The sequence below is a fragment of the Primulina tabacum genome, chromosome 16, assembly GCF_025594145.1.
Source record: "Primulina tabacum isolate GXHZ01 chromosome 16, ASM2559414v2, whole genome shotgun sequence".
Taxonomy (NCBI): domain Eukaryota; kingdom Viridiplantae; phylum Streptophyta; class Magnoliopsida; order Lamiales; family Gesneriaceae; genus Primulina; species Primulina tabacum.
Window position 1 is genome coordinate 25,714,901 of NC_134565.1, and position 23,094 is coordinate 25,737,994.

Sequence of the window (23,094 nt, forward strand, 5' to 3'; positions counted from 1 at the left end):
TTAAAGAGACGATGAATCAAATGGACTTGCGCGAGCGTATTGTACAGCCTATCTCTGGGACTTTATTTGTATTCACGGGGCATGCTATATGCCCTGTTGGGATCATAAATATTCCCCTCTCTTTGGGATATGGAGACACCAGAAAGACTGGTATTATTTACTTTGTGATAGTCGATGCTCCTTCATCTTATAATGCTATCATGGGGAGATAATGCTATCATGGGGAGATCGGCCATGGCCACTTTCATGGAAATTGCTTCGGCTTTGCACCGGAAATTCAAGTTCCCTGTGGGAGAAGCTGTAGGAGAAGTCGGGGGGGAGGGGAGGATCTCACAGAAATGTTATGTGGAGGAAGTGAGATTTGAGTGCAGAAGTCAGCTAAGAGTGAACATTCAAGTCGACCTGAGCCTATGAGGTACGATCGGTTACATCTAATTGAAGAAACAACAAGGGTTACTTCGGAAGACAGATGTGAGGAGCTTATCCTAAATCCCCCATCCGGAATCGTGAAGATAGCCAACCTTGGAAGAGCAATTGAGAGAATAGTTTATGGGTGCAATTCGGGTGGGTTGGGTCGGGTTGAGCAACAATACTATTCAAAAATTGCTAAACCCGAACCCAACCCGAACCTGATCCAACCCGAAAACTCTCAACCCGAACCTTAACCTGAATCAACCCGATAAACCCGTGTAACCTGATTTTGAAATTTTTATAAATTTTTTTTAAAGAAAATTAAATTAAATTTTAAAAAATAATACTAATATTTTAATTTATACACATAATAATAAAATCTATATCATATATATAATTTAAATTTGAAAATCTAATTGTAGAAAATAAAATATATTTATTAAATCAAAATAAACAATTATTTAAAAAAATGTTTAAAATAAATAATAAATTATGAAAATTTATGATATAAATACACAATAAATATTTTTTCAGACATATAAAATATAAAAATATAAGCAATATTTATTAATTGTATATTTTTTAAAAAATAAAATTTTCGGGTCAACCGAACCCAACCCAACTCAACCTGATCATTTTTTTGGGTCAGCTATCGGGTCCAACCTGATATGACCCGAACCCAAAAACCCCAAATTCAAACCTGATTTTTTTCGGGTTGAATCGTATCGGGTTGGTAGGTCGTGTCTGATTTTGAAACCCCTAGAGTAGTTGGTCCAATGCTTAGAGAAAATAAAGATGTGTTTGCTTGGTGCCTATCCAAACTCCAAGGGATTAAGAAAGAAGTTATGGAATATAAATTGAACACATTGGATGAATACCAACCTGTGATTTAGAAAAGAGTCACTTTGGCCCCGAGAAGGATGTTATTATCAAAGAACAAGTGCAGGATTTATTAAGGGCAGGACACATTCAAGAAGTGTACTTCCCGACTTGGTTGTCTAATGTGGTATTGGTGCATAAGTCACTGAGAAAATGGCTGATGTGTGTGGATTTCTGTGACTTGAACCTAGCTTGCCCCAAAGACTGTTATCCCCTTCTGAGGACACGAGCTCCTTTATTTTCTGGATTCATATCAAGGATATCATCAAATTCTCTTGGCAGAAGAGGATAGAATCAAGGTAATATTTATCATATATAAAGGAACTTTTTTTTATGTAGTAATGCTTTTCGGGCTAAAGAATGTTGAAGATACCTATCAGAGGCTTATGGATAAGTCTTCAAGAAGCAGATCAGTAAATGTTGGAATGTAGGTGGACGATATATTGATCAAGTCCAGGGTAGTTGATCAGTTTTTGTCGAATCTATATGAACTTTTCAAACTCTTCGGGAATACATGTTGAAGTTGAACCCTAGCAAGTGTGTTTTCGAGGTTCAGACGGGGAAGTTTTTGGGTTACATGGTGACCCGCAAAGGCATTGAGGCTAATCCAGAAAAGATACAAGCCCTTTCTTCTATGAGTTCTCCTCCAAATATCCAAGAAGTGCAGCGATTGACAGGAGAATTTCCGCTCTAACCCGATTCATATCCCGATTCATTGATCAAAGTTCTCCATTATTTAACGTAATTCGAAAAGCTAAATTTTTTGAATGAAATGATCAAATTGAGAAAGCGTTGCAAGAACTGAAGACCTGTCTAAGGGAACTCCCTGTTCTGAACAAACATGTCCCTGGAGGAAATATTTGTTTACTTAGCAGTTATTCCCCAGGCCGCAAGTTCAGTCTTGGTCAAAAAAGAAGATACGATTCATTGGCATGTTTATTTTGTGAGTCACGCTTTGATGTGAACTGAACTCAACTACACTACAGGAAAAGTTGGTTTGGCCCTTGTCATCATGGCTAGGAAGCTGAGACCTTACTTCTTATCATATCCTATCATTGTCCTCACCAATAGCATCCTGGGAAAATTTTCTCTCACCCGGACACTTCGACGAGATTAATTAAGTGGGTGACTGAGATCGGTGAACACGATATCAAATTTGAGACCAGGACGACCATTAAAGCCCAAGCTTTAGCCAAGTTTCTTGCTGAAACTATTCGGGTATAAGAGGAAGAACAATTGAAGATCTTTGTAGATTGTTCATCTTGTCAAACGGGAAGTGGGGTAGGAATTGTGATATCTCCTTGGGGTGAAGAGACCAAAGTTGCAGTAAGACCGAAATTTCAGGGCCTCTAATAATGAAACCAAGTACGAAACACTTTTGGTCGGGCTTAGGGCTGCCTGAAGCATGGGTGTTACCTGAGCCATCCTATATTATGATTCTCAATTGGTAATATAGCGAAGTAAGGGCAAGTTCAAAGTTAAAAATGATCAGATATGCCCGATCTATTGAAAAAGCTAAAGAATACTTTTTAGAGTTGATCATGAAACAAGTCTGCCGGACTAAAAATGAAAAGGTGGATAGGTTGGACAAGATGGCCAACTCTCTTGCTCAACCCTCTGGACAAGAACTAGTCGGACAAGATCTATGAGGTTCATCAATAGTTATGTAATGGGAGAATCTCGGTTGAGCAGAAAAAGACTCGAGAGGTTAGGAGAAGAGCACTCGGCTTCACGATCTTAGATGGGATACTATACAAGAGGTCTTTTTCTAGATCTCTCTTGAAATGCTTGGGCCCAGAAGAAGCTGATTATGTCCTTCGAGAAATCCATAAAGGATATTGTTGCAATCACTTAGGGAGTGTGGCTTTAGCTCGGAAGGCTTTGATGGCAGGTTTCTTTTGGCCAACTATGAAAAAAGATGCATCAATGGTAGTAAGGTCATGTTATAATTTTAAAAAACATGCTAATTTATAGTGGAGACCGGCCGAACTTATGAGGTCGGTCGTTTCATCTTTGCCCTTTTGATCAATGATGTATGAATATTGTCGCACCAGTTCCATAAGCACATGCCCAAGAAATATTTTATTGGTAGTAGTAAACTATTTCTCCAAGTGAGCAAGAGCCGAACCGTTAGCCAAATTACTGGAGGATAAAGTTTTGAAATTGTTATGGAAGGACTGGGTGTGTCAGTTTGGAATACCAAGGAAGCTTGTATCTGACAACGAGAAAGGTGTAAAGAGATGAAGATAAAACAGATCTTTAAGTCCGCAGCTTATCCCCAAAGCAATGGACAAATCGAGATCACTAATAGGTCGATTGTGCAAGCTCTTAAATCTCATCTGGACTCTGCCAGAGGGAAGTGGGTTGATGAATTACCTAGCGTGTTGTGGTCTTATCGAACTATAACTCGAACGAGAACTGAAGAAACATTGTATAACTTACTATATGGGACTGAGGTTATCTTACCAGCAGAGATCGGGCAGTAAAGTGCTCGGATGATAGGGTATGAACCAAATAATGATGAACTGATGGCCATGGATTTGGATATAGTGGAAGAGAAGAGAATTCGAGCAGCTATTCAGATGGTTGCTTATCAGAAGAGGATGGCCCGAGCATACAATAAAAGTGTGTGTCCCTGGTCCTTCAAAATGAGAGATCTGCTCATGCGAAAAATCCAATTTCAGGGAGAAACAGAAAAGTTAGACCCGAAGTATGAAAGGCCCTACAAAGTTATTCGAAAAGCAGGAATTGCTACTTACTACTTGGATGATGCCGAAGGAAAGAAGGCCAAGCGTCCATGGAACATCCAGTACTTGAAGAGATACTATCCTTAGCCAGAACCTCAACTCATCTTGTTAGGTTTTTTATATAATTCAAAACATATGGTGAATAATATTTTGCATTGATATAGTATTTTTCTGATCAAACAAAGTCCTACCTCGTGCTCGGTAATAAAAATCATGCGACCTCGTGTTCGGCAACAAACATAAAATAACAAAATAAGTCCAATCTTGCTCCCAGCAATAAAAATAAAGTCTCTCCTCGTGCTCAACGACAAAAATAAGTTCGACCTCAAACTCGACAACAAAAATATACAGACCTCGCGCTCGGCATGGTTAAAAGTCCGACCTCGAGCTTAAAAGGAAAAATAAGTCTGACCTCATTCTCAATATAGTTAAAAGTCCAACCTCGTGCTCGGCAACAAAGAAATAAGTTCGACCTCACGCTCGTCAACAAAAATAAGTCCGACCTCACGCTCGACAAGGTATAAAAAACCAACTTCACGTCGAACATTGTGCTTTACATCGAATTTTCAGTTTTAATGAGTTTAGTATTCGGGAAGAACACTGGTTAAGTTATACATTTAGAGTTTAGACACTATATCTTTCGGGCAAAGCACCCGCTTAGTTACATTCTAGCTACTCGGACGAAAATTAAGATAAAGCGTTTAGGGGCAAAGAGTCTCAAAACACTTGTAAATAAAAAAAAAAGTATAAAGGAGGAAACATCAGGAGCAAAATGTATGGAATACAAGTGCAGTTTCAAATACCCTAGTACATTGAGCAAAAAAAGTCTAAAACAAGAGATAAAGGGGCTGAGAAGCTTGCCCATCCGAGCCCATCACTTCAACCCTGATGTCTAGACCTTCACTCTCAATCAGTCATCTCTTCATCTTCAGGAATGTCTTCTAGGGCTTGACCACATCGAGAAAAGAAAATGGGTGTTTGGATTCGGAATACCCGTTGACTCGTACTTGAGCAACACATCCATTAAATCTATGCTCAAAGTATGAAGTAGCTTTTTCTGAACACAATGAATAGAATTCCAAGGAATTAATACACTCTTATTGAGAAGATACCTTGTCCTCGAAGACTTGTGCTTGAGCTCGGGAGGCTTTGAGTTTGGCTAAGAAAACCACTTTCTCCGCCTATCTTTTGGTATGAATCTCTTTCATTCGCTTCATAATTACTACGTGGAAGTTGAGGATGTCATCCATGGAATTTTTGGAAAAACTAGCCACTTCCCGAGTTCCGCGTATACGAGCAGTGACCTCTCCTCCGCAAACAAGGGCATGCGAAACAAATATATATCCGTTAAAGAAGAACTATTAATATAGAATCGACAAAATCAGTTACATGCATAAAGTTAAGGGACATAGCTTCCATAGCTTGAAGGTCAGAAGCGGCCTTCGCAATAGCAATATCTTCAGAGGAAATCAAGTGTCAAACAAAATTTAAAGTCTCTGACCCAGATGGTTTGGCTAGGAAAGAGACCTCGTGATCAGGACATATCTCGGGTCGATCTCCTCGAAGTCACGGTTGTTGGGAACATTGGAGGAGCTACTAGTCTTCTTCCCAGAACCCTGAGGGTTAGGGACGGAACAATAGCCTTGAGAGATTTCTTCATTGGCTATCTATCGAACTCTATTAGTGCTTTTTTTTTTTTTGCTTTCCCTTAGCCTCGGCTTAGAGGACTTTCAAGAAGTTCGACTTCAGTCTTTCTCCTCTTCATGCTCTGGATCATTTCGGACTTCATAATTCTTTCTCCTAAAAATATGAAACCCAAAAAGTAAAGAGTCGGTGTAAGATTAATTTTTAGTAGTAGAACAGTGAAGAAGCCGGGAAAAATATACCTATGACACCCTCCACTTCGACCCCCTTCTTGCAGAACCTAAATCTATAGAGAATATCATCTTGAATCAAGTACTTTATGTCAAAACACTTCCTTGATTTACTAGCTAGAAAATGGTTTAGATAAATTGCACATCTAGGTGTTGATGGATCTCTAAGGTTAACTGGTCGGCCCAAGCCATATCGCAATACCAAGGAAGTTGTTCGGACTCTACATAAAAATATGTCTCATCCAACCTCTGTGAGAGAAAGGATTCACATCTAGAAAATTGCATTCGGGCCGAGGTGATAAGTAAAGTCGACTCGTTTCTTTTCTTTTAATTTTCACAAAACGATCTAGGAGTGCAACCGAGAGAGGTATATAAAAATACCTAAGAAAGACCCCTAAGGCCAAAAGTTTGCTAAAGGAATTAGGAGCTTGCTAGCTTGAGCATATCAGATAGTGCTCGCAAAAGCTTTGAACGAATTTGGGAATCGGGAACCGAAGACTCATCTCTAGCTGATCCAAGTAAAACGTATAATACCCTTCGCGTGGGAGATGAGCCTTATTAGTGATTTTGGGGATCTGGATATAAATCGCTGAGACAATCCTGAAATTTCTTAATCTTAGAAACATCACTAGACTCAAGAACTGAAGCCTTAAATTCATACCAATGATGCTCAATAGTGGTCATCTGATCTCCGTCCTCTATTATTTGAGCCGATTTCTTATTTCTAGCTGAACAAAGATTAGGGTCACCCGAGTTACTAAGGGAGGGGGAAGAAGTATTTATGGCTTCGATCATTTCTTAACTAAAATATCACAACTAGCACAAAAAGAAGAACTTACCAAAGATGTCAAGAAGAAAAGAGTTTGGAACGAGAAGGTCTTGAAAGTATGACAGTTTGGCCGAGCTGTGGACATCAGGAGAACGGGAAATGCTCTAGAGATTGGCGGAGTAATGGTGCGAAGAGAGAAAGATGAAAATGAGTGAAGGAAGACCTTATTTATAGAAGAGCATGGGAGAGGAGAACGGTCGGATCAATCAGGATTGGATGGATTGGATCATGCTCGTTAAAAACCTCAGGATCTGAACCCTCACTTGATCCTAGCCGACCAAACTAGTATCAATGGTGGGGAAGGTGGATCACCCAGATTGGCATCTTGATCGCTCATCATTAGTGGTCTAGATTTTCTTACAACCAATGCAAAACCCAAAGACTTAGGGCTCGATCAGATCCACCAACTGATCTAAAATTCAATGCTTCTTTTAAATCAAAGAGATGAGGTACTATTGATGCCCCATAAATTAACCCTTCCCGAGTCCTAACTCTTCTCGAGACCACGAATCATACTCGGCAGAGCTCTATGCTCGGTCGAAGCCCCGAGCCTCCCATGCTCGGCCGAGGCCCTGAGCGGCTCTCGGCCGAAGCCCTGAGCCATGCTCAGCCGAGCCCTGTTCATCGGGAACCTAGCTACGTACTTGATCCGGTTTCAGAGTAGTCTAATATTTACGTACGAAGCCCCACTACCTCGGGCTTCAGATGGAAGGGAGTATGTTACAGAATATGGTACAAGTCCGTATGCAGGCTGAGTGTAGGGCGATGCCCGAATTAATTATGTGAGCCAAGATCCAATCCTGACTTAAGTGTTCGGACTCTATCCTAAGAACCCTATCATATATCGACGAGTGATCTTTTTAAATATAGGATAATCTCACGATATAATTAAATATACCAAAATATCCGAGATACATTCGGATTTACATGGATTCGATGAGAATTTACATCTACAAGGGAAACCTACATAAGATAGACTTCTTCTTGGTATGGTAACTAGTCATCTCAAACGCTTATAAATACTCAGGTATGGTTCATTGTTTGATTAATTCATACATTGATTAACTTAATACTACTTTACGTACCGCAGCTCTATTTCCTTGAGGTCATGCCGTAAAAATACCCGACGCCCCATAACAATTGCTCGTTTGTGCATATTAGGATCAATCCATCAATCACGACTCAAATATTGAACATTCGGAAACCACATTCAAGACCAAATGGTATCATCAAAGTTCTTGCGCCAATTGACAAAGATTTGCAACTTCCTTCGCTCCATATCGACAAGATGTACAACATCAGTGGTCGTTTTCTGTTCGTTCTCAGTATTTAAAAAATAATAAAAATATATCATAGGCTATTTCGCTGTTATATTATTGATCATTTCCATCTCATAAAAGTCGCTGATAGAGATTTTATCATTATTAATTACATAAATTAAAATAAAACTCAATAATGATCGTGGATCCTCAAATCATGGTGGCGGTGGAAGCATCGATCTCATTTTAGGTTTTGTATTATCTCGAGGAGAAATAATTTTTGGATTCGAGAATCAGAAGAACGGAGGATTTTGATTGTGTCGATGGAGGTCTCGATGAGAAAACGCCTGAGTCTGTTGATGTGTATATTAGCCGCATCGGCTCCAGCTGCGTATGCAGCGCCCATCTGTCGCCGTGGATTCAAGACCTTTCTGCGCCATCTGAATTCACAGTGCCCACCGTCGATCCCCTTCTCACCTTCTCCTATCCTGGTAATTTTTAGGTTTTGAATTTATGTGGTTATTTACTATTTCGATTGTTGTATATCTTTTTCTTTTCGATTTACTGCTTTTTGACGTTATTTGTTTCTGATAAAAAAAAATTTCCCCTGGCTATTGTAATTGTGTAAGCATTGACTTTTTGATCCTGTCGACGGTTCTTGAGGGTATCGTTTGATTTCTGGTTTTATCATGTTCTGTGGCGTGTGCTTTCACTTAGTGTTTCATATTGTCTTCATTTTATCCATGGATTTATGTGGGCTTATGGTTCTCCAAAAGGTAGCTAAGCATCTTCCTTGCACTGGAAACTTCTTATAAAATTGTAATCATTTATAGAATTTTAAAGCTAATTGTTTTCTCTATTATTTTATTATAAGGAATTAATGTTTGTAAAGAGCCTTTTCACGGGATTAGTTCGCCTAAACTAAGATGGATCTACTTTTACCTGATCAACCTCCAGTGTTGATGTTACTTTGCCTGATGGACAGTGGTGTCATGCATCTTTATTTGGTTTTAATTTTTCAATAGCAGGATAGTTCCCCATTTTATCGTTGAGAAAATTATATAATGTAAGGGTTTAAAAGGTGAGTATAAAAATTGCAAGATCTTAAATTTTAATCTGAAAACAAAGTTCGAAAATTATTGAATAAATAACAGTTACAAGGTTAAGGGTTATACTTTGGAGTATTTTACAATAAAATGTTCAACCTTAGTTGATGTTGCATTTTTTTTCTCAAATGACCTTATAAGATAAGGTCATCATATCCTTGTAGTGGACGCACCAGTTTCAGAGGCATACATGTTCCAATATTGCAGCAATTAAAAATCTACCTGTAATATAGTGAGCCAATATACATGCACCAGTTATTTTCTGCACTCATTTATCAACAATGGGTTATCGTCTATACTCCTGCTCAGGGGCCACAAGAGGTGATGATTTCTGAGGCCATGACTCTATAGTTTTTCAGTAAATGGGAAAAACCCATTATGTTTCACATACTAGATATCATGTCAGTAAGCTGTTTAATTTATTAACATTTGAGTTATGAAACATATGCTGCTGCATCGACAAAGTGTGCTTCTGAAACAACTAGAAAGGAGAGACTGGAGATAGCTGTAAAAAATGTTTTTTTTGGGTCAATACTCCCATATTCCATTATTATAATTATGATTGTGATTGTGATTGTGATTGTGATTATGATTATGATTAATTGTAGTTGGACTAATGACCGCTGCAGGATGGCAGGCACTAACTTGAACATTAGTAGTTGTGGTTGGATGAAATTTACATCTCTGTTGGATTTTGTGTTTTTTTTTCCTTGTCATGTGCGGTTTTCTTGCTTTATGCTGTCCTATTAATCATTTATGTGTTGCATGACATTTGAAGGTGGATGGAGGATCATTTGAAGAAGCTTTGAGCTCTGCAAAGGAGAACGAGTATACTGCTGTTCTGTTTTATGCTTCTTGGTGCCCTTTATCAAGCATTTTTCGAACACAGTTTTCTAGTCTGAGTTCCCTATATCCACAGATCAAACATGTGATGGTTGAGCAGTCTTCTGCCATGCCCAGGTTCGTATTTTTAGATATGCTCTCTGCTCCCTTCATTTCTTTATCTTCCCCTCCTTGGTTCCTAAGTGCGTGCCTTGTTAGACCTTCAATCCCGAGATGTGAATGGTCACTGTGGATCACATTGTGCATATTAATTTATTTACTGTACATAATTCACCACCTGCCTGCTGTAAAAAATGGCTCATCGCCTCTTTGCAACGATTAGCTGTAGCTGAACCAATAGCATAAGATTGACCAAAGATTTTGCATCACCTTGAGGTTCTCCAATTGCAACATTTTAACTGAGAGACATAAATCCCTCCAAAAAATATTGATTGCTTTGAACTACAAAAGTTTTTTTCTTATTTTTAAAATAAACAGTCGCTTAAAGAAGGATGTTCGGATTGGTTTGTTTGTTTCTTTTTTTTTTAAAAAAATACTTAGAATCAAATTCGCTAGACACTAGTCCTACGCCAAACGAGACTAGGTGCCGCTAAGCGGATTCCATAGCATCAACATAATAAATCACGTACTATAACTCCAACACAATATCATCAAATTGAAAATGCGTTCTAAATTACATGACTAATAGAATATAAAAAATTTATTCCACTTCTTCTACTCCTTAATTTCAACAACCTGTTCGTTATCGGACACAAACTCAATATCATCATTGTTATCCTCATCTTCTTCGGATGCAAAATCATCCTCGTGAAATTCTCTCACTCTAGATCGCAGACGAAGATGAAGTTTGGTGTGCTAAGGTAAGCCAACAAATCGCATTTCTTGTTAAACTTTGGTTTAGGACCTATAAAAAAATTATCGTTCATTATTTTTAAATTAGGCTTTTAATTTAAATTAAAAGTCCAAAAAAATTATAAAAAAAAGCCCAAAAATAAACCTAAAAGCCCTAATCGTTGCGGCTCCTAGGACGAATAGGCGGATTAGTCGACACCTAGACTTTCCGACTAGCACTTGTGGTCGGCCGGCGCCTTGCGCCTAGGCCCAATTTTATAACACTGTTAGAAAATCTAGAAGCCGAGTCTGGTTTCTGGGCTTCGACTTCAACAAAACTTTTTCGAAGGAAAAAAAAAAGGAAAACCTCTTTTCATTGCTTTTTTTTTAATTATAAAAACGCAATTGAAAACCTTCCTCTACAAATACTTTTTTTTAAGACAAGAGCTTTGACTTAATTGTAACAAGCACACTAAGGCGCAAAAGGGGTGGTCTTGGAGCCTGAGACACAAGGCAAGGCGTGCCCCCTATTAAAGCTAAGCGCACTATTAATTTTTTTAAAAACGTATTTATCCACTATAATAAGATATGGCAAAAATGCTAGTATTGAAATAATTAAGTTGTGCAAGCAAAAATTAATTAATAAAAATGATTGTTCGTACTGTTTGCTGATTTGGAGATCCTCTGTTGTCGTTATTGCACTGATTGTAACTTTTTGCGGATGACTTGATACTGTTTTGGGCCTTGCTCGTTGCTGACCCGATTCTTATTTCTTAGGGTTTATGCTTTTGCTTTGTTTTTTTTTTAAAAAAATCAGCTTTGGACTTTGTAGCCAATTTGTTTTTTTTAAAAAAAGAACTTTGCCTTGGTGCATTCTTAGGTGTAGCAGGCTCTCCTAGTAGCGCCTCCCGCCTTAAGGCGTGCGCCTTTTACAACTATGAGCTTCAATATCCAAACCAGTCTATTATTACGATCATGAATATGGCAATCGCTTGTATATACAAATTGGCCAGTTATCAGGGGACCTTGATTTAATTGCTGATAATTTTAACGAGCACTTTTAGGGGTCATAAACATATTAATAAGTTTAATATTTTTAAATGGTGCTGGGATATCATCATGCGATGATTGTCTCCTCTTATATGCACTTTGAATTTGTAGCAAAATAGCGGAAGAGGTTGATAACTTGTTTTCTGCATCCGTTTTATACTTTTTCGTTTATATATTTAATTTGCTTACTTGTTTTTGGGCAGTGTTTTCTCTAGATACGGGATTCATAGTGTACCTTCTCTACTGATTGTGCATCATACCACACCAACGAGATTTCATGGTCAAAAAGATCTCCCTTCTCTCACAGACTTTTACAAAAGTATTACAGGTAGCACATGCAGTATAATGCCTATTTTTAGGTTTCTAAGTTTGATTTTGTCGTATGGTGATGCTATCCACCTGAATGATGATAAGTTTTTCGTAATTTATCTTGGTCATTTTCTATTTTTTGGGAATAAAGAGAATGAACATGTACTTTTATGGAGAACCATTCACGGCCTATGAGTGTATTCTTAGGCATTGATTTTACCCCATGACATCAATTTGACTTGCATGTTCTGAGATTAAAAGCTACTTTTCTTTTCCTCTTACATGGTATCATTTTATATGAACAGGGATGAACCCAGTAGTGGATTTGGTGGAAGATGCGTCAAGTGATTCAGCGTATGACTCAAATGTGTCTCAGCTTTGGAATGTAGCATCGTTGAAGGAAACTTTTACTAGGGAACCTTATCTACTACTTTCCATAGCATTTGTCTTGTCAAGGGCATTTCTGTATTTCTTCCCAGGGATCGCATCTTGTTTAAAGGCACTGTGGGTCTCATGCATTCCTCATCTAAATCTCGGAATATTTGGGGAGTCGAGGCAGCTGTTATGTCATGCTCTACATCTCATCGACTTCAAGAGAATGTGGTACAAGATAAACGCGTGTAAAACCAGGAACTTCCATAAAGGAGCTAGAAACGCTAGGGTTTGGGCATCATCCCTTGCCTCTGTTTCCTTAGGAGAGACTTCTTCGTCAAGAGTTTTGCCCTGCAAGTAACTTGTAAAATTATGTGTGCAAGCATGTACCCACATTGAAACAGGTGAGCTGTTCTTCTTCGTGTAGTATTTCCGAAAGTGCTTTTTTCTCCCTCTTCTCCCCCCTCGTGTAAGTAAGGTTTGGTCAGTAATTTATCGAAGGGATCGTGTAATTTCAGTGTATACTCAATGTAGATGATGGAGAAATCTTCTGTAACTCCGCTCTTCAACCGCATTTTCATCGGGTAGTTTAATTCTCAAATCTGATATAGAGACATGAAAATGTAAACCATTTTGTATCATGTAAAACTTAATAATTAGAAATATGCAACTTTTTGTTTTTTTCCTGATTGAAGTCAGAGCCCGTTTGGTATCAAAAGTTTTTTGATTAAAAAAGTGCTTTTTTAAGTTGGCTTTTAAAAGTGTTTTTTTAAGTAAAAGTTGTGTTAATATTGTGTTTGGATGAATAGATAAAAAGCACTTTTTAAATTAATAAATGTGTTTGGATACATATCATTAAAGTGCTTTTTTAACTCATTAATTTATATATATATTTTATAACGGATTTCTAAACAAGTGTGATGTATAAATATAAATAATTAAATGCATACCAAAACAATAAAATATTGAAATCTTCAAAACCATAAAAACAATTGTTAATAACAATGATTAATGTTTACATTCTACTTTAATTTATTTAAATAAAAACTAATAGTTCAATGTCGACCTTGTATTGGCAGTGAATTTCTTATGTCATCTCTCAATTCTTTCATTTCCGTAATATTTTCTTGTGTTGGCTCTTGCCGTCTCGTACCTCTGTCATGGACATAAACATTTTCACCATCTTGCTCGATTTCTTGTAAATCATCAATATTTTCGAGTTGTTCAAGAATATCTCCAGCCGCATCAGTATCGCCTTATGAAATTGTGTAAAGCAAAACATGCCACTATAATTTTAAATTGAGTATCTAGACAAAATGTGGGCATATTTTGTAATACCACCTTCCATCGTGCTTTGCACACTCCAAATGTTCTTTCAATAATCGTCCTTAAACTGGAATGATGATAATTAAATACTTCATTTTTTGATCTGAACTTTGGAGCCAATCGAAATTGAGGTAAATGATATCTAGTATCTTTATACGGTCCCATAAAGCCTTTGAAAGTAGGATAACCTGCATCAACTAAATAATATTTACCTGCAAAAAAGAGTTAAAGTGTAAATATTTATCTAACAATTATTTAAAAAAACATATAAGATATATTAATATCAAACCTTCAGGTGGGAGTGGAAAATGCAATCTCTCTCTGCGCATAGCCTCTTTAAAAATTTTAGAATCATGAGCAGAACCTTCCCAACCAGCCCATACAAAAGTAAAGCACATGTCGAAGTCGCATACAGCCATAACATTTGTTGAAGTATATCCATTTTCTTCCAATGAAATCTATTTGCTTGCTAGGCGGAACACGAATGCATATATGTGTGCCATCAATAGCCCCTATACAATCTTTAAAATAAGGCCAATATCTTTTGTAATTCTTAATATATTCAGGGACATCTGTAAAATTAAGATCGATAGGTTTGATGATATCTCTCGACAACTTCCATATGGACTCTAAAACGCTGTGAAACTGTCTTGAAACAGTTTCCCCCGAGTGTTGAAAACGCTCTTAAACATTTCTAACTGAAGCAGGTTGACCCATCATGTACAAAAATAATCCCACCTTTTCATAGATATCAACTCCTTTTGTTGGCTGTAAGCTATATTTTTGAAGTAGATCGTCACATAGTTTATAAAAAACATGTTTCCTCATTCTAAACATTTCAAAGCATCGTGTCTCATTATCATTCAATATCTCTGCCACCCATTGAGACCCTGATAACCACGATGTCCTACATTTTTCTTTAACAATATATTTCAAAACATAATTCGTAACACCACACAAGGATAACAAAACCATTCTTTTCTTAGAGACATGTGTATTTCTAATAGAATCAATGGAAATGTCGGAATCACTTGATGCATCAGAGTTATCTGATATAGTGGAGCCTGAACTCGCAGACATCCTGTGAAAATATATGAATAAAGATAAATATATAAAAAAACAATAAACATTGAAAGTTTTAGATTATTGCATTAAAAATTTAAACATACTACTTAGTAAAGTTGACTCATCAATCAATAAAAGATAAAAACAAGTGCATTATTCAAGTATTTTTCCTAAAAACATAACTCATGTTAATAACGCTTCAAATCATCTTTAGTGAATGTCTTTGCCCAACCAAGCTGCAGTTCCGAGTCCTTCAATCCGATAAATGTTTGCCTATTATGCTTTTTACCCAAAACTCTAGTAACTATGAAGAATTGCTCACTGCCAACCACCATACCAGGCAAACTACGAAGAACCTCCAGACAATTTTCAATGCTACATGGATCATCTTTTGGTGTTTCGTGTATAGACTTTTGAGTCTCAAATTCTTGAAGGACACGATTAAGTTGATCGGCTAACCTAGTGGCAATGGGACCTCTTTTTTCCCCACTCTCCCTTCTTTTTCTCTTCCTTTGCTGCATAGAGTTGTCAGCTCCCATTGTTGAGTTTTCCATAAATTCTTGGCTTTCAACATTAATATAAACATCACTTTAAAACTCTCCATCTAACTGAACATCCCAATCATTTGTATCATCGTTGAAATTATTATGAATTGGTTGATCCTCTGATGGTGCTATTGCAGCATAGCCAGTTGCTATGGAACCTTTAAATATATTTTCCAATAAATCTAAATTCTTGGGTCCTCTCAATCTAAACTTTGCATACTCGGGATTTTCTTGTAATTTGCAACGTAACAAAAAATAAATAAAAATAATTGATTAAAAATTTAAAATGTAGTATATAAATTATGTACCTTAATCTTATCCTCCACCAATTATTATCAGCTTGCACGGTCATCTTGTTATGATCCCAACCAAGGCCAGTCTCATTATTTCCAATAAATTGTGCCCACAGTGCAAAATATTTCTCATAGAATCCCATTTATTTTTGAATTGTTTTCGATTCAAAGAAAGTCCCGTTCTCTCATGAAATTTTGAAACTAAATTTGTGTACCCCGTTTCGTTTAAATGTTTGGTAGGCTTATTGCCGGATTCAATTTCTTCCTCACAAATTTTTAAAAATATTTTGGTATTCTGATCAGTCCAATCCGCCTTATTATTCCCATCAGCAACAAATCCAGGTTCAACAGTCTCAATCGTATATCTAGGTAATTGACTTGGATTTGATAATCCTCGTTTAGGAGCTAACTTCGAATACATTCTATATTCAAAAAATAAAACATAAAAAAACAATGGATTATCTAATTCACAATATCATAAATGAAAAGTAATACAAACAAGGATTAAATAATATTACAGTAATATTATGGTATATAACATATTTTAATTAATATAATATTATATACGTAATACACAAGAATTGATGAATATTATATACGTAGTTGCAAAAAAAATGGAATAAGCAAATACTTTCCCCTTCCTGACTTCCTGGATTTATCGGACCATTGACCGAATTGTAATATAATTATCTAATTCACAATACGTAATACAGACGTAAATGAATAGGGAGTGTAGATTCTGCAGCAAAAAGAAAGCAGAAAAAAATGAACGAACAAAAACCTCGACGGAAAAAAAGAAATTGTACCTTGTAGAAGAATTGAGAAAAGATTGAGAAGAGGCTAGTGGTGGATGTTTTTTTTAAGGTTATTAAAAAAGCTAGTGAAAAAAGCTCTAAAATAGGGCTTTTAAAAAAGCTCTAATTTCAACTTAAATAAGTGCTTTTTTAAGCACTAGAAGCCCACCCAAACAAGTTAAAAATTAAAAAAGCACTTTTTTTTAAAAAAAAAAACACTTTTTTAATTGTAGCTTCTTATACCAAACGGGCTATCAGTGATTATTGTAACCTGCTTTCAAATTATAAAATATCATCTCTCTGTCACTGAAACATAAAACATTCAGATTTCCAAACACTGGTTTTTTAAAACATTTCAAAACATGAAATTGGAAGGGATTTCGTTGCATGGAATCGACTGTTAATTTGTTTCACGATGTCCGTGAATAACTTTTATTCACTAACTGGATATAATCTCTTATAAGTTTAAACTGTCACAAAAAGTGATTATTTCTTAAAAAATTTGCAAAGAAAAATATGAAATTCGAAGCCGTTGATAGATACACAAAGGTACGGATATTTTATTGAATAATAAAAAAAAAACTTAAAGTATGTGTTTGAGCAAGATTTTTGTAAAAGGTTTATGAAAATATTTTTTTTTCTCCGGATATAATTTTTAAAAAATAATTAAGAGATATTTTTATGTTTTTAAAATAAAAAACACGGGACAAAGGAGTAATAAATCGCAAAATAAATTTATAGAATAGTTGTTCAAATATTTTTTAATTATAGTTTTTATATATATAATAGTTGTTCAAACACATATTTATTCTTAAAAAAATTAATTTTTTTTTATAATTTTTTGTATAAAACATAAAAATGTTTTGTAAAAACTTGTCCGAACAAATCGACTAATTTTATGAATCTGCCAGCCATATTGGAGACATTAGGGATGTAAATGATCCAAACCAAACCAAACAGTATCAGACTTGAACTTGGTTCGTTAAGATTGTTTGAGGCTCGAGCTCGATTCGAGCTTTTATTATCAGGCTCGAGTTTGGTTTGTTTTGAAATTACCAAGCTCGGGAAAAGCTCGAGCTCGGTTCGTTAAAAGCTCGTTTAGCATGTTCGTCAAGCCAGACTCGAGCTTGATTTTTTAATAGCTCGTTTATCATGCTTAACAATCCTAGCTTGAGCTCGGCTCGTTTTCGAGCTCGTAAAGCATAAAATTGAGCTCGAGTTTGAGCTTGATTCGAGCTTGTTAAAAATTAAATGTATCTATAAATTAATTTTAAATCAGACATAAAAATGTAAATTCATTCATAAATAACCAAAACGACACAAATAACAGCTAAAAAACATAAATCAATATATTATTGAACATTCCAAAATAATACATCTAGAATATTCATCATACACTGATATCACCATATAAATAACAATAAAATAATTTCACCCGATTTAATACTTCAACTAAGTCCAATGAGAAAGTAGGAAGGACGTCAAAGAATCCATTAAAATCAGGAATTACAAAATCATCTCTAATAACAACTAGTCAAGTATCCTGCAAAGTTCATAATAATATTAGTACTAATATTTTTATTTGTCTTGTATTCAATTCCTTCCATTGACATTAGTACAAATATTTTTATTTGTCAACTCAACAAATGAGTCAAACTCAAACTTATGAGCCACCTAAACGAGCCGAGCTCGAGCTCGCGAGCCTATTATCAAACATGTTTGCGAGCTCACGAGCCGAATATCTTTAGGCTTGAGCTTGGTTTGATTAATTTTTCGAGCTTGAACTTGGCTTGGTATGATTAACAAACGAACTCAAATGAGTTTTTTATCGAACCGAACTTCAAATAACTTGCAAACGGTTTGGTTCATTTATATCCCTAGATACAATTCACAAAGAGCCTTCTACTTCTACATCAACATGAGGTTGTTAGGTTTGTTATGATATCTGGGCCTACTAATTACATTATGGGCTTTAAAAATTTTGGCCCATTTAGCAATACTAGTTTCGTACGTCTGATTCTCAAATTCGGGCAGACCCTAACATTTTCCAACACTTTCTGCCTGTACTGTACGCCATCATGGTATGCACTCTCTGCTTTATTCAATGTATATGAAACTGTGATTTTCATAAATTCTCGATGCTCTCTTTTTGGTTTGTCAAGATATAATCGTTTGCGAGATCTTTGTTATTTGAAGACTGCGGATGCTGTGAACCCGAAAGCGTATCCGTTGGCAGATTCTCAGCTCAACATTACTATTCTAGACTTGTTTCAGCAAGCCGCTAATTATAAACAGCTCAAGAAAGGCGCTAATGAAGGTGTGCTAATTTCGTTCTTGATTTTATTGGTATTTTTGATGAATGAGAATCTGTTTGGTTTCTTTTTATGAACTTATTGCAGCGACTAAGACGCTGAACTGAGGGATTTCCGAGTTCATTGTGATGGCAGCTGACACAGAGCCCCTTGAAATCCTTCTTCACCTTCCACTTCTTGCTGAAGATAAGGTTTCTATCATTTGTAAAAATTTTATGGCTTTTGATAACTGAGAAGAAGTTCAGTGTGATAGTGTATAAATTATGAGTATGGATATGGAGACTGGCTGACTACATTTTGTTTTGATTGCACAATTTGTAAATTTGGGTTAAAACTGCCATCTTTCAGCGGTTGGATGTAAGTGCAAGATCTGTGATTGAGAAAAGAACATTTGCCATTACTATACTCCAAATATAGAAAAAGAAAGAGAACTTTGTAGCATCCTGCCATATGCATGAAATATTAAATACTGGATCTGTGAGAAAACAACTTATGGCAAATCTATAATAAAAAAATAGATTATAGTTGGCCATTTAGTTCTGATGTTAACCATTTCATTGTACAATGTATTATTTATTTGCAGCTTTCAACGATATGCTTTTTTACCTTATTGATTATGTGGGAGTATTCTGATAATGGTTAGGTGATTTTTATCTACTGGAAACAGCATGAAATTATAACTTCTTGACCTCTTGTGTTTTTTGTTGGGAGTTTGGTAGTTGTTAAGTGGCTCATAAGTCCTGTGACACTGAGTGCAGAACGTCCCGTATGTTTTTGTTCCATCAAAACAAGCTCTTGGCCGTGCATGTGGAGTTACCAGACCAGTCATCGCATGTTCTGTGACGAGCAATGAGGGAAGTCAATTGAAATCTCAAATACAGCAATTGAAGGTTAAACTATGAATTATTTCACTCTTTTTGTAGTTCATTGAGAGCTTGATTTTCCTCGGTGATTTAATCGTATTCTCCTTCTTGTCTAATGCAGGATGCCATTGAGAAGCTCCTGATCTGAATGTGATGGGAATCAAAGTATGTGTAATCCAGAATGATGAACCTTTGGAGTCAACCCATCTGTTTATATTTGGTTCTCTCTTGAACTCATTTGTTAGCCTGCTTCGTTGAGTTGTGTCGAGTTGCAACGAGTAATTTAGTAGCTCTTAAGGGCAATGACTAATACATACTCTGGGATTTGTGCCCATGGGAGAGAATCGGGGCAACGGGTCCATTTGGGCAAAATTTCATGGGCTTACAACCGACCGCTACATGTGCAACATCGAGACAAAATCTGAGGGAAACATTGAGAAGAGTGAAACAAAAGAAAGGAGAAAAATGCAAGATGGCAACTCAATCATTCACAAACTCGAGCAAACATTTGTAAATTTCAATCTCTATTTTCAGCATCTTGTTCATATTTTAGTTTATCCATTTCAAGTTTTCAAATTTAGTTTTTAGATTTCTAGCTAGTAAAAATATGTTTATTGTTAAAAGTAAAAATTTACAGTAAAAAATATAAATCTCAAACTCTCAAAATTTACAAAACTACAAATTTTATAAAATTTTCTCTTACTTAATTGTGATTTTGTTCACACATTGACAGACTTATTTATAGAATTTTTTTGGAAATAATCCAAAAATAAATACATCATTATATACATCATCACGCACTAATTTTAAATATTTACAACTCTTATTTTCAACATTAACTTTCTTATTTTCAACATTCAAATATTACAACTCATATTTTTCAACACTCTCCCTTGTGATGATGATCATGATATAATGATTGTCTTCATTACGCATTTTATACTGCCTCGTTAAAAACCTTACTAGGAAAAACCCATTAGGATAAAAACCATAGTAAGGGAAAAAGAGTGCAGTCACGTAAACTCCCCTTGATGTTAACACGAACTATTCTTTACAAATTTCGTAGATTGCAGCATCCCAATGTTATATACATGCTTTCTGAATATTATAGTAGGAAGTGTCTTTGTGAAGAGATCTAATGAGTTTTTACTTGATTGAATGTAACGAATATCAATAGCTTTATTCTTTTCAAGCTATGTGTGAATGCGAAGAACTTAGGGGGAATATATTTAGTTCTGTCGTTTTTTATGTATCTTTCTTTCATTTGAGCAACATATGCAGCATTATATTCATATAGTGTCACGGGCTTCTTGTCGAACGATAATCCGCATGATGTTTGGATATGTTCGGTCATTGATTTTAGCCACACACATTCACGGCTTGCTTCATGTAGTGCAATAATCTCGGCGTGATTTGATTAAGTTGTTACAAGTGTTTGTTTCTACGAACGCCAAGAAATTGCAGTGCCTCCACGAGTAAATACATATCCTGTTTGAGAACATGCCTTGTGTGGATCAGATAAATACCCAGCATCAGCATAACCAATTATGCTTTAATTGGTATCTTTTGAATACAACACAAGTCTGTCGATCTTCGTAGATAACGATATATATGTTTAATTCCGTTCCAGTGTCTTTTTGTTGGATATGAGCTAAATATTGCCAATAAATTTACAGCAAAATATATATAAGGTCTTGTGCAATTTGCAAGATAAATAAGAGCACCAATAGCACTTAGATATGATACTTCTGGACCAAGAATAACTTCATCATCTTCACATGGACGGAATGAATCTTTTTCTATGTTTAATGATCTAACAACCATTGGAAAATGATTTGATTTATCCATATTAAAATGTTTAAGGACCTTTTCTGTATAATTAGACCGTGACCAAATATTCCACATTCTCTATGTTCAATTTGCAAACCTAGACAATACTTTGTTTTTCTAAGGTCCTTCATTTCAAATTCTTTATTCAAGTATGACACAACTTCTTGAATTTCCTTATTCGTTCCAATGACGTTTAAATCATCAACATATACAGCAATAATTACACATCCGATTGTTGTTTTCTTAATGAAAACACAAGGATATATTGAATTGTTTATATATCCCTTTTTCATTAAGTGTTCACTTAGCCGATTATACCACATTCGGACGGATTACTTTAATCCATATAATGAATGATATTTGCAATTTTACAGAATAACATTCTCTAGGTTTTGAACTTTGTGTTTCAGGCACCTTAAATCCTTCAGGAATTTTCATATGTATATATTACTATCAAGTTATCCATATAAGTAAGCTGTGACAACATCCATAACAGGAGAATACGTTTCTTCATAATCGATTTCAGGCCTTTGAGAAAAACCTTGTGCAACAAGTCGAACTTTATATCTTACTATTTCATTTTTTTCATTTCGCTTTCGAATAAAGACTCATTTGTACCCAACAGGTTTTACACATTCAGGTGTAAGGACTATAGGCCCAAAAACGTTACGTTTATTTAGCGAATCCAATTCAACCTGGATAGCGTCTTTTCATTTTATCCAGTCCTGTCGATTTTTACATTCACCAAGTGATTTTGGTTTATGATCTTCATTGTCATTTATGATGTCAAATGCCACATTGTAAGAAAATATCTCATCAATTTCTTTTATATCTTTTCAATTCCATATTTTTCCAGTATTAATGTAATTGATAGAGATTTCACGAGTCTCGTCAGTTTGTGGTTCTGACGGAACATTTTTATCATCAAGTATTTCTGCTGGAATATCATTATCTATTTTGTGATCATCGTGTTTTTCTATGCTTTTTTTTCGAGGATTTTTATCCTTGGAACCGATTGGCATTCCACGGTTCAAGAGTTTAATGACATCATGAGTGTCTTCAATTTGTTTCTTTGGAATTTCAATTCGAGCATGGGCATTTACATCATGTATATATGATTTAGTTATTCGTTTTGTGTTTGCAAATCATTTAGTATCTGATTTGCTATTCTTTGCAAGTGCACAATTTGTTATACATCTTTTTCACATTGTTTATTTCTTGGATCCTGATGTAACAATGATGATGTATACCATGTAATTTATTTTCGATATTTTTCTTTTCTTCTACTAACAATGGAAGATTTCCTCATTAAAATGACAATTAGCAAAACGTGCTGTAAACACGTCGTCTATCTGAGGTTCAAGATATCAAATTATTGATGGGCTATCATAACCAACATAAATTCCGATCTTTCTTTGAGGTCCCATTTTTGTTCGTTGAGGTGGTGCAATAGGCACATATACCATACATCCAAAAATTTTTAGATGAGAAATATCTGGTTCTTTACCAAATGCAAGCTGCAATGGGGAGTATTTATGATATGCACTTGGTCTGAT

General features: G+C 35.7%; 2 protein-coding genes, 1 long non-coding RNA gene and 1 pseudogene across 3 annotated transcripts; 3 read left to right on the forward strand and 1 right to left on the reverse strand.

Moving 5' to 3' along the window:
• Nucleotides 1-3,785: 3,785 nt before the first annotated feature.
• LOC142528442 (uncharacterized) lies at nucleotides 3,786-4,124 on the forward strand. Its single transcript, XM_075633493.1, has one exon. The coding sequence runs from the start codon at nucleotides 3,786-3,788 to the stop codon at nucleotides 4,122-4,124; it is 339 nt and encodes a 112-aa protein (XP_075489608.1).
• A 3,990-nt stretch (nucleotides 4,125-8,114) lies between these two features.
• LOC142529019 (5'-adenylylsulfate reductase-like 5) lies at nucleotides 8,115-13,066 on the forward strand. The gene is made up of 4 exons (XM_075634372.1): nucleotides 8,115-8,490; nucleotides 9,884-10,065; nucleotides 12,033-12,157; nucleotides 12,444-13,066. Exons 1-4 carry the CDS (start codon nucleotides 8,323-8,325, stop codon nucleotides 12,869-12,871), a joined length of 903 nt encoding a protein of 300 aa, XP_075490487.1. The 5' UTR covers nucleotides 8,115-8,322; the 3' UTR covers nucleotides 12,872-13,066.
• Nucleotides 12,372-17,452, reverse strand: LOC142529020 (uncharacterized). Its single transcript, XR_012815815.1, has 2 exons — nucleotides 16,777-17,452; nucleotides 12,372-13,195 (listed from the first exon to the last, which is right to left on the reverse strand). It is a non-coding gene; the product is annotated as an uncharacterized LOC142529020 (long non-coding RNA).
• A 967-nt stretch (nucleotides 17,453-18,419) lies between these two features.
• Nucleotides 18,420-20,018, forward strand: LOC142530142 (uncharacterized; annotated as a pseudogene).
• Nucleotides 20,019-23,094: the final 3,076 nt, after the last annotated feature.

Excerpts from the sequence above, each read along its gene's own strand:
- LOC142528442 (XM_075633493.1), top strand. The coding sequence starts at position 3,786 with ATGATAGGGTATGAACCAAATAATGATGAACTGATGGCCATGGATTTG.
- LOC142529019 (XM_075634372.1), top strand. The coding sequence starts at position 8,323 with ATGGAGGTCTCGATGAGAAAACGCCTGAGTCTGTTGATGTGTATATTA. Across the intron at positions 10,066-12,032 it reads CAGTCTTCTGCCATGCCCAG|TGTTTTCTCTAGATACGGGA; the intron begins GTTCGTATTTTT and ends GTTTTTGGGCAG. Across the intron at positions 12,158-12,443 it reads CTTTTACAAAAGTATTACAG|GGATGAACCCAGTAGTGGAT; the intron begins GTAGCACATGCA and ends TTATATGAACAG.